Genomic DNA, 12,326 nt, shown 5'->3' with positions numbered 1-12,326 from the left:
ATGCTGTCTGTTGTTGATTTCTTTGTTAAGGTAAATAAACTGATAGAGTTTCAGTTTATTACTAATCAGTTTTGGGTTTTTTTGTTGGTTTTTTTAGTATTAATTTTTACGATGACCCTAACAGCTTGTAATAACTCCTGATAATAAGTGACGGTCATACTGGGATTTTTAAAAAATATTTTAACCAAGGTTAAGCTTGCAGGCTTAAATCTTTTCGGTTGTGAATGTGAGTTCAGACGTTAAAAATAGACATGTCATATCCTCTCCTTCAACTTTTAAGCAGGAAGGACACAAATGAGTGTATCGTGTAGTTTACTCAGTGGGTATGTCAGTGCTTGCTTTCGCATATGCTGACCACTAGTTTACAGGGTTTATTTTAATTTTGCTTCATTTCACTCTAAAACTGAGACTAAACTAGGACTTGTTTGGTAAGAAAACATTTGATGCTTTTATTTAATGAAACTTAATCTTTTATTTTGTGATTCTTCTTTTAGTGCACTGACAGATACATTTATGTCAGTTTATTTCCTGGTGATTTAGTTTCACTCATTTCATATGTCAGATGTTGTTAATAATGGTTCCTTATGATGACAGCTCGTACTGCAAAGAGGAAGTTTGGATTATGAATTTATTTTAAAGAATAATGAAAAATCTCTTCAAAATACATAATTCAAGTGATTAAATATCTGATGTGTGTTTGTAATTCAAGGTTTCAACAAGTTCCTGTGTGTGAACATGGTGACAGTCGGCATGTTGCTGATTGTCCTCTTTGTTCCAGGTGAGCTGTTTGTTCAGTCATTCACAGACATGGAGTCATTTTACAATCTGAACTTAATTGTTGAACAAAATCTGAAAAGTCAGTGAAGATGGAGTCAGCAGTTTACTAATCATGACACTGTATTTACAGCTGCTTTGGCTGATTGTCCTGATGAAGCAGACCTCTTCATAACTGCACCAAAGAAGCTGGAAGCACTGAATGGATCTTGTTTGCAAATCCCATGTAGCTTCAGACCCAAAGAAGAACAGAAATTTATCAGCACAAGAAAAACCTTTGGAGTGTGGATTAAAAATGATGATAGATTTGTCAATAATCCAAACAATGTGATCTTCAACAGTAGTGGAGCAGTTAGCATCTATCCAATGAGTATTACTGGGAACCTGAGTCGGAGAGACTGCACCACTCTGTTTTCTAATTTAACCACAAAATACACAAACAAATACTACTTCAGAGTAGAGAGAGAACCATTCAAGGCAACAGCTCATTGCACTTCTCTTCAAATAACAGTCAGAGGTGAGTTATTTAAAATAATAATAATAATAATAAAATGACAATAAACCACATTCAGATAGTTTTCTGTATTCTAAAACATATTTTATCAGCCTAAAAGTTTCAATACAGTCTCAGTGACTGTCCTGATTTACATTTTATTTCTTAACTGTACAGGATTCTTTCCAAAGCAGTCAGCATGTATCATAGTTTTTGTTTCATAACATTTTGAAAACAGTTTCAGTGTGTGATCAGTTAAAAGCCAGTTTTAATCTCCATCTCACTTCATGTTAAATGTGTTCAGAGCAGGAATGGACTTGTAACTTCCATTTCTGCATCCAGCTCTACTGATGGCTTTCAGACGTGTTCCTGAGCTCATGCACTGATTCTTTTGACAGAATTGTCTGTGTTCAGTGCAGTTTGACCTGAGTCCATGAAGATCACAGTCATTCAATAATGATTTTACAACTTTGGCCAATTTTCTTCAAACTGTCCATTCCCTTCACATACTTACTGCTGACAGGCTTCACTCCTTTTATGTGCATGCATGTTAACCCTATAATGCCCTTTGTATCATATTTGATACATGAGTTTCTGAGACCTGTATATCATCAACATGATCAATATTTGCAATAATTTCAAAATGTTATGGACAAAACTTTTTTTTTTTTTTAATTAACATTGTTTTTAACAAACTCTTGCCACGTATCTTATGCAATACAAAAATATAACAGTTATACAATAAATACAATAAAATACACAATACAATAAAAATATATCATACACCACATGAGAGCAAAAAATTGTGGATTTTGTTATAAGGGTTAATAAACATCTCAAATTTCTGGCTTTTTTTTTTTTTTTTTTGGATAGGTTGGCTCTTACAAGGTTAATAATTAAACTTATTTTTAAGATACGAAAAGATGACCAAACAAATATCTTAATGAGATAAAAAGTAATCTGAAATCAATTGAATAAAGTAAAATACAAATGATAATACACATCATAAAAAATATTTGAAAAACAATGCACCAGCAAACATGTGACAAAAGAGTGGTTAGTAATCACAGTGTAAAGTGTGCAGTGCTATGCAGTACACTGGATTAGAGTGTGTTAAGTAGAGTTTAAATAAATTGTTAACAGAACAAATGATTTTACATTAGACAAATATAGTGTATTACACACAGTATTTATTTGTATGTATTTTCAAAATCTTTGAAACCACAGATTCTCCTTGGAGGCCCAATATTACAATCCCAGGTGATCTGAAGGAGAAGGAGTCTGTCACTATAACCTGCTCAGCTCTCACTCCCTGTCCACACTCCCCTCCTCAACTCACCTGGAATCTCCAACAAGACTCTCCCAACAAAATAGAGGAAAACACAGATGGAAGCTTTACAACTAAAATCCAGCAGAACATCACTCTGTCAGACACACATGATGGAAAGAAGATCAGCTGCTCTGCCAGATATCCTGTGAACCAAGGAAAAGACCCCAAGACAGCAGAGACAGAAGAGACTCTCAGTGTTTCATGTAAGACAATCAGAGTTTGTTGTTGGATCATGTCAACATATCATGATTCTGCCAGCTCATCATGATTTGTGGGATATAATTTATAAGTAATTTTTATTCACAGTTGTACATAAAATTGTTTCAAAAAAACGAAGAAAAATGGAAATACTTAATTTATCCTGCAATGTTTGTGTTACAGAAATCAAAATGTGAAACTAATTATATAAAGAAAAGTCTAAATGTGTTACAATAGGGAGCTTAAAATTAGCCCTGGTGGTGGTAAAGATTTTTGGCGTCTGTCCTTATGGCAGCAGAGATAACACATTGTAACTCTGCTGCAAGTTTTCATCTCCATGTGCAGATGGAGGTGCAGATGAATCATGCCATAGCAATGCACACGACCCAACTGACAACTATAAATTAAAATTTATTTACATTATATTTATTTATCTAACTCACATCTTTTTCTCCAGATGCTCCTAAAGACACCTCAGCATCCATCAGTCCATCAGGTTTGGTGTCGGCAGGCAGCTGGGTGAACCTGACCTGCTCCAGCAGAGCCAAACCTCCAGTCAGCAGCTTCACCTGGTTCAAGAAGAGCAGAGATGGAGCTGTGAAAGTATCTGAAGGAGAGATTTACAGCTTCAATGTAACAGATGGAGGAGTTTATTACTGTGTGGCCACTAATGATCTGGGTAATCAGACATCAGCAGAGCTTCATCCAACAGGTAAATGCAGACAGCAGCACAAGTATCATTCATTTTTTAATATTTATAAACTGTATGCAGAATTGTGATTAACAGGTTTGAATTTATTGAGTTTGGTGAGAATAATGGGAACGCATCCATATTTACAGAAATGAAAGCACTGTCAACAAGATCCAAGAGCTTTAAGTCATCCTCAGAAAATTCAAGCCCAAATTAGCATTTTTCTTTCAAAATGCTATAGCAAGTCGATGTGTGAAGAAAATAAAATGTCAGGGATATCCTTGTAAAGTATATCCCTGACATTAGTATCAACTGCTTACTTGTCTTGTTCAGGTTGGATTCATTGCCCTAATGCATAGAATGGTTTATTTTCTATTGAACTGAATGAAGTGACTTGATATCAATTAGGCCACTCAGAGGATGAAGTAGGGAGAACTGCTTTGCTGACTCATTCTTAAATAGACCAGCAAACAATCCAGCTTCCATTCATTTTCCATTGAGCATTTATTCCATATTTCAGTCATCCATCCACTTTGCAGTCAAGCGCAAGGACATGCAAGCTACTTGAGGGCAATCTAAAGAAGGCAAGGCATTTGACATGCACAAACGAACACAGTCAGCAAAAAAATACAGTCTATTAAATCTATCATTCATTAAAACATCCCACATGAACCCAAATCCCTGGAATAGACATACAACACCATGCAGACACAACCTTATCACCACAAAGTTTTTGGCCCCAACATTGAATATGATGCTGTTTTAAATAAGACATGAAATTATTGATTGAGATCATTAAGTTAATAGGAAAGCTTTCACTCTCTTAACATTTGATTGAATGTAAATAGATTAAACCATGCACAGCAACTTGAACATTTGAAGTTACCTTCATATAAGCCTGAACACTCAGTGACAAACATGATATTTATCAAAGTGCATTTGTCACTAACCTTTTTATATCTGCAGGAACACATCAGCCTTTATCATGGTGGGCTGCTGTAGGAGGGATCACTGGGATCATCGTACTCATCTGTATGGTTTTTGTGTTTTGGTAAGACTCTAAGATCAACGTCCAGTCCAGATTTATTCCATCCATGGAATATCGAATTTTGTCTCACTTTTCTTTATCTTGTGATATTGCTTGAAACTGTCAATTGTTTCATTTTGACTGAACTTTTAACTAAAACCAGTGGAAGTGTTGAGGTATATTTTTAAGTTTATAGCTTCAGTATTTCAGTTTTTGTATCACTGGGAAAACAAAGCTACAGATGTGAAGTTTCTTCAGATTGTATCATAAGATGCTAAAATATTCCACAAAATAGAAATATTTTTTCATGCAAATGATGATATGATACATTTTATCGTTCCTGCGTGTCTGAAGTTCCCTTTGTGAGTTTCTAAGTTATGTAATTAATTAATTCCACAAGATTCAAAACATATTTTGAAGCGTGTAAACACGTAAGCATTTATTTTGCAATGAATGTGTTGCTGTGATGGATTCTGGACTGACCTGTTCAATTAAGCTTGTAGGAAATGTTTCAGGTAGATTGCTCGAGACATTATTATTATTATTATTTCTGATGATTACATCTCTGTAACTTCTAGGCGACTAAAATCAACACGTCAAGCTTCACATCAGGCACAGGTAGGAAACTGACTCTGATGATTGTAGTTTTTACATGTGCACTCATAAAATGAAGCCTTAGCGTGACTGTGCTGAAAAGCAGATTTTAGATGTTAGTATCACTTTATTGTATCCTCAAGCTCTTCATAGCATTTCAAGTTTGGTGCGTTTTATTTCACAGAGTCTGTGTCTTCAAGAAAATGAGGACGGCCATTATGAAGAGATTTTCTTCTCCAACCAGAGACCTTCTTTAGACTGAATGTAGGACAGCAAGTAGGCAACAGTGTAACAAAGACAGGTAATCGGGGTGCTTCAGTACCTATGTAATTAGCAGGCTGCACATCTGGAAAGGCACCATCACTGCTGATGCATATTACAGCAAGATGAATCACATAATGTATCTATTACACCTGCTTGAACTCATAGTAGAAGAATCTGGGTGATGCACTGGTCTGCCTGCAGTCCAGACCTTTAACCACCTGGAAACATTTGGCACATTTTGGAACCAAAAATATGACAAACTGAACACTGTTGAACCCTATGAGACAAGAAAGGGACAACATTCTTTTCCAAAAAGTTTCACAAATGCTCTCCTCTGTTCCCCGAGTTTTACTGACTGCTGTTAAAAGAACAGGAAATGCTGAATGTCTCTGTTTTTGGGGGGAACAATCAAACTCAGTATGAGCTTTTTCTGTCTCTGAAAATAGTATATTTCCTCTCTTTAACCATTTGATATGTGTTCTATGTTCTGCTGTGAATAAAATATAAACTTATGAGATTTTGTTACACCCCAGTCTAGGGATACAGGAATGTAACATAAGAGTTAAAAAAAAGAAGTGACCCCGCCCTGGGCCCCAAAGCCATACAGAGAAAAAACTATTTCTTAGTGAACAGTGGTTTATTGTGCCTAAACTGAAGCGTGACTTCCGGGGTGAACAAAGGGCAAAATAACAAACAAAACCAGCTTAATCAGTCAAGGTTGTGCTACCTGAACCCTACATGATGAAAAGAACAAGCAAAAGACAAATGCTACGCCTAACTCCCTAACTGAATAAACAGAAGGAAATAATACAGAAAACAACAAGGCAGCTCACCACTTCGGCTTCAGTGACTATTTACAAGTGCTATTTACAAGTGAAGGCTAATTTACACACTATATTCAAAGCTCTGTAAGTCACGAGAATCACAAATATCACAGAGTTTGGAGGCCAGGGTCAGGTCAGGTCTGCTGCTGCTTTCAGTGGCTACCCCGGGACAAATGCTAGTGAGGGATTTTGAAAGCAACCATATGATCAGGGGACCAATCAGCAGCCGTCAGCTTATCCAATCAGGGACCTGCAGAGACTTAAAGACACAGACAGAACAAGAAACGGCTACCAAGACACATTATGGCCAGGGCCGTAACAGATTTGCAAATCATTTAATTCTGTTTTCAATTTACATCTTACAGCATCCCCAGAGTTTTTTTAGAACTGGGTTTGTAGAAAATTGCTACATTGTATAAATTTCACCCATGAATTTAGATTATTATATATTGTTTCAAAAAGATCCTGACTTCAGTACCATATTTGTTATAGTTTACTTTTATTTATTATTGCATATCTGTAGATGTTGTCAATAAGACACTGACAAATCCTAGCAAACTGTAGCTGAAGCAAAGGCAGTTTTAGGAACTTAAATGCTCACTTTTATATGAAAACATGATTTACATGAGAAACACTTACCGTGTAAAAGAAAAAAAATGGAACATAGACTGACATGTAACATATAACAACTTATGTAATTTAGAGTTAAATATACGAGTGGCAGAAGGTGCACTCTGATGAACTATGCAGAAGGTCAATCTGAAAAAGACAGGAGACTGCAAGTTGGTGGCAGGTGAGAATGCAGCTAGGCAGCATCAGTAGTCTGTAGGATGACTTTTACATGAAGAAAAGAAATCAGGTGAAGGCAAAGTTTAAATAGTGTAAGTTCAAAAAAGAATAATGTTGCACAGAGTTCAGGAGTTTTAGTTGACTGAGCTAAATCTGGTAAATTACTTAAGAAACATAAAATGCAATTAAACTTCCTGTTTTCCAATTTTACTCTATTGGCAAAGCATTGAGGATTTCTGTGACTGTCTTCAGTAAGAGCTGTTTGTTCTAATATTATCAAAATCAAGTGAATGAGCCTTTTCCTCCAGTTTTTTTTTCCATTTCACGATAGGTGTGAGTCTGTCTCTTCAGGAAGCAGCCTAAACAGCAGAAAATGAAGATGCTCATTATGATGAAACTGAGTTTTTGAAGCAGAAACCTGGACCTTGTTTAGACTGAGGGCAGGACAGCTCGCAGCAGCAGGATATGATGTTTTAACAGTTCAAAATGTGCAAGGCTAAAAAAAGCCAGTGCAGAAGAAATGAGTGTGGACATGTATTGCACAAATGTTGTACAGAGAAATGTTGTTTTGTAGTTCATCTCAGGTAACCTGATAAGAATCAGGATGTTTGTGTCCGATCCATATATAGTTAGATAATGGCAGTGAACTAAAAAAACAAAACAAAAAACCCCTCTTTTAAATGAGGCATTAAAGTGATGTCACACTAGCAGTTTACTTCCTGTGAAATATTTTTGTTGTGTGCTTCCTATCTGTGTGTATTTTTGTTATGGAACATATTACATGTTTTAAATTCTGCTAAAATGAAGATGAAGCACACTTATTATTTTTAATAACAAGCTTTGCACGTAATTGAAACATAAATTCTCTTTTTGTATTTATTGACCTAAAATGTTGTGTGTTGGGCTGAGAGGCAACAGTAGAGGCAGCTTCACAATACTTGTGCATCCAAAGCTTACAGATACAATGTGATACTCGTACTGAGTGATGTGTATTCTGTAAAAGGTTATGCACATTTCGAATAACCAAGCCACAGCTGACCTCGTGCTTAGTGAATACCTCAGGCAGCAGAAACCTCAGAAAGAAATGGTGCAAGAAGAGGAACCATCATGAAAGGCACCTGCCTTTCTAAGTATTCATATTTACATATATAGATCTCATTCATAGTTAATCTGTTTTTTACTCTAAAGTTGTATTTTTTGTCTCCCATTTTAAACTTCAGCATGTTTATATAATTCCAGACACCACCCACAAAGCAGCAAAAAGAGACCGCATTAGAAAAACATTTTGAAGATGACGACAGCAAGCCTTTGTCCTTACAGCAGCAGCAGCAGCAGCAGCAGCAGCCCCTCATCTGTAGCACATAGGATGGATCAAGAATCCAACTGTATAGAAGGCTTCTTCCTATTCCAACCAAGGACAGCACCACCCTCTGGTAGAGGATGAAGAAGGCCACATATTAATAATAATATTAATGCAGTGAGGTGTATAAACAGAAAGTGAAAGAGAAAGGTCACTGAAGTAGAAATACTCAATGCATCATGGGAATGCCACAGCAGCCTACACCTATTGTAGCAAAGTTAGAGGATTCAGGGTCACCTGATCCAACCCTAACTATATGCTTTAGCACAAAGAGAAGTTTTAAGCCTAATATTAAAAGTAGAGATAATGTCTGTCTCCTGAATCCAAACTGGGAGCTGGTTCCACAAAAGAGGGGGCTGAAAGCTGAAGGACAAATAAAATGGGATGTCATCTGGATACCAGTTAAAATGTATCAAGTTTCAAGTTTTATTGTCATATACAAATAAACAGTGTAGCCACATTTACCCGTAACGAAATTCTTTGGTTCGTGCTCCTCAGCTTTACATGAACGTATAGAAGTGTGCAGTTATATTAAAGAAAAAAATCTGGATCGGCTACATCTTCCTCATGCAGCGCTGTCTGTCTGCTGATCCTGCATCGCTGGCAATTCAGACCTGGTGATGCGCTGTGCTGATCTCACCACTCTTTGCAGAGCTTTGCAGTGCGGAGTGTTACAGCTGCACACCTGGTGGTGATGCAGCCAGTCAGAATACTTTCAATGGTGCATCAGTAGAAGTTTTTAAGTATTCTGGAGTTCATGCCGAATCTTCTCAGGCGCCGCAGGAAGAAGAGCTGATGTCTTGCTGCTTTTGTGATAACACCAACATGGTGTGACCAACTCAGATTCTCGCTGTTGTTGATGCCTAGGAATCTAAAGCAGCTGACTCTATCCACCTCTGCTCTTTCGATGTGGATGGTGGTGTGGCCTCCTCTCTGAAGTCTCCTGTAATCCTCGATGCGCTCCTTGGTTTTGTTGTCGCAGCACCATGCTGTCAGGGCTGTAGCAGAATTCCATCTTTTCTTTGTTTTCTTTCTTTCCTTTCTTTCTTTTCACCTGTCCCCTACATTGCTTTCCTGAGCGCATACTGGGATGTTTTGTATTCACCTGGGTCTCTGGGTTTAAAGGCGGCAGTTCACGCTCTGAGTGACTGTGGGCGCAGGGTGCTGTCTGATTGGTCGGTCCAGTGTTGAACCGAACGCGACATGGCTGCTCACTTTTCAGCTTGCAGCAGAACCGAGGAGTGATCTGATTTGCCGAAGGTCAAACATGGTCCAAGATGTTCCCACTATGCCTTCTGATGATACTGCCTAAAGGAAGCATGTATAATGTAAACAGAATTGGTCCTAACACAGAACTCTCTGTGGACGTGATATCGATAATGGAATCGGAGTGTGCAGAGATGCCCCTGACACAATCCAGCACATAACAGCAGGGTACAAGATGCGACAGAGGCATCAGGATCACACTGGAAGATGGGCAGGAAGAGAGTAAGTCGGAGACCAGTGGCCACCAACTTGCAGTCTCCTATCTTTTTTAGATTGCACCTTCTGCATAAGATATAGTCCACCAATGTGCACCATTTGGCAAAAGGAAACAAATTGGAAAACAAAGTGGTGCCAAAAAACAAAACCCCACGTGCACCACCACCTGTCCTCCAGCATTAGTCTTTTTCAGTGGCTAGCACAACTGTCACCACTAGGTGGTGTAGGCTACTTGGATGGTAATCACTATGTTGTTGTCTCCCCTCTCAGGACTTTGACTGGACCCATTCATCCACTTCCTAATATAGAATCATGATTAACAAACTACTGTTGTAGTCCTCCATTTCTTAAGCATTTCAATTTAGAAACAGGAAATGAAAAGTTGACTCTGACCTCAAATCCTTTAGATTTATTTCTAAAAGAAGTTGAAATTGTAAGATGATCCCATGTCTTGGAATAACTACCCAGAGAGCTCACCTGAAAAAAAGCCACAGTTATATTTATGATTATTAACATCTGTGAGTTCAAAACAGTTGACATATAAAAACTATAATAACTATAAGTATTTGTGAGTAAAACTGAAACTGTAAAAATCAAAATCTTAAGATCAGGAAATAAGATCCCCACATGTCAGTGAAGTAAAAGAAAAACAATTAAATAAAAGTTTGAGTAAAATAAAACCAGCTTTTGAACAGCTAAGATAAATCATGCAAACTAGTTTTTATCTTGTCAGAAAGAATATATGGACATGCACTGACTATCACACTGCATAATGCAGTCACTTTTGTTCTTTCTCCTTTTATCCTGCAAAAGAGGAACTCAGTCATTACTGTTTAAAATTATTTGCCACCCTCAATGTTCTAACTTGACTCAATCAAAAGCCTCAAAAGCTCAACCTTACAGAACATACATAACAATACGAACTACAGTGTGCTAGGACTTGTTAGTATGTTATTGACTTCTGTCCCAGCTACTGTGCTGACGTTAAGATGCTGTTCTGCTTATAAAATGTAGCAACTTTCTACAAACCCAGTTCAGAAAAAGTTGACACTGTGTGAAATTGAAATTAAAAATACTGACGGCCGCCAGTGCTTCACTTCATTCTCATAATAGATACACATAGGGTATCATTTTCAAAAACCCCGTGGCTCAGGGGTAAAAACAGAATCCAAAGATTTGAAGTCTCAAACGTTTCCAAATATGCAGTTTTTTTGGACTAAATAATGAAAACAAGCCAGATGCAGCATCTGTGTTTTCCAAAAGAATTTTTCTGACTTCCACTTTTCGTCAGTCCATTTTAAATAAACTTTTGTTAGGACTAAAATGATTAAATAAAGTTGTGTGAAATGCACTACACACAGGTACACACACGCACAGGTCTTTGTCTCCAGATGTCACATTTATTTATAGTTTCCTGTGTTATAACCGACCACAGTCTGACAGCTGTCGGTCTCAGCTGATTTCCCGCTCTCCTCCACTCCTCTCCCGTCTCACTATAAAAGGGAAGGAAACCATCATCATTCCAAAACGCCATCAGCTGTTTTCACCTGCCTCTCCAGCACCGCCCCGTTGAGCTCACCGCACCACTCCTCCCCTGCAGCCGCGCCCGGGACCACACCTCCACCACAAGCTGTTTTTATGATTTTATATAAACATTGCATGTGCTCATTAAAGTGTTGGCACTCTGTGTTTTTGAGAGTCGGAAGCTTCATTCAACACAACAAGGTTGTCTTCTTGAGTTTTATTTGCCATGTACTGTCAAATGACAGTACAGAGAACATGACGGCACTTTATGTTTTTACAAAGAGCTACAGTAATACTAGAATATATACAGAATCAAAGTATCTACCTGCCAAAGATTACATGATGACAGAAAGAGACAATATGAAGCCTTTCATTCAGTAAAGTCAGCTTGACACATAAGCAGAAGAATCTTATAATACATCTTATGGAGAAATGATGAACATAGACTATTAGACCAAGACTGGCCCTCTTGCATATTGATATCAGGGAGTTCTTTTCTCAAGGTGCATAACATAGGAAGGAGAATATTTAAATCAAGTACACAAATGATTCAAACATTTTTATGGTTTACGATTTCCTGCTAATTGTTACGACATAGCTATGCTGTAAATTTCCCACTGAAGCAAAAATCCCCAGTTAATATTTAAACTTGCACTAAGTTACGTGGCTCTTGGCAAACTGGACATTTCACATTGAAATGAATTGACGGTGCTTGTAAAACTAACCACACCTATCCTATCAGCACCATATAATGCAGAAACAACAGTATTATACTGTTAACACAACTTCGGCTCTTTGCAAGTACCTGCAAGAATCCAGAGTGATGTTAAAGCTGAGTAAATGCTGAACCTTGCCCAGCACCGTGATAACGGGGGGGGGGCACGTCCTTTTCAGTGGAGCTAGCCACTTTTTGAACATTTGAACCTAAGTGTACTTAAGCAATATACTGCATTACCTTTAAGAAAAGTTCTGTGTA

The 12,326-nt window shown here is 37.6% G+C and overlaps 1 protein-coding gene across 1 annotated transcript; it reads left to right on the top strand.

Moving 5' to 3' along the window:
- The first annotated feature begins 714 nt into the window (after positions 1 to 714).
- LOC146380119 (myelin-associated glycoprotein-like) lies at positions 715 to 4,541 on the top strand. Its single transcript, XM_084939925.1, has 5 exons — positions 715 to 778; positions 908 to 1,291; positions 2,495 to 2,800; positions 3,253 to 3,507; positions 4,453 to 4,541. Exons 1-5 carry the CDS (start codon positions 736 to 738, stop codon positions 4,539 to 4,541), a joined length of 1,077 nt encoding a protein of 358 aa, XP_084796051.1. The 5' UTR covers positions 715 to 735.
- The last annotated feature ends 7,785 nt before the right edge of the window (positions 4,542 to 12,326 follow it).

The sequence above is a fragment of the Perissodus microlepis genome, chromosome 9 (genome assembly GCF_051167445.1).
Source record: "Perissodus microlepis isolate ML-2025 ecotype Zambia chromosome 9, ASM5116744v1, whole genome shotgun sequence".
Lineage (NCBI taxonomy): Eukaryota > Metazoa > Chordata > Actinopteri > Cichliformes > Cichlidae > Perissodus > Perissodus microlepis.
This window is presented reverse-complemented; position numbering and strand designations above follow the sequence as displayed.

Bases quoted from the DNA above. Each gene is read 5' to 3' on its own strand.
- LOC146380119 (XM_084939925.1), top strand. From the start codon at position 736: ATGGTGACAGTCGGCATGTTGCTGATTGTCCTCTTTGTTCCAG. The intron at 2,801-3,252 runs GTAAGACAATCA...CTTTTTCTCCAG, and splicing joins AGAGACTCTCAGTGTTTCAT to ATGCTCCTAAAGACACCTCA. The intron at 3,508-4,452 runs GTAAATGCAGAC...TTATATCTGCAG, and splicing joins AGCAGAGCTTCATCCAACAG to GAACACATCAGCCTTTATCA.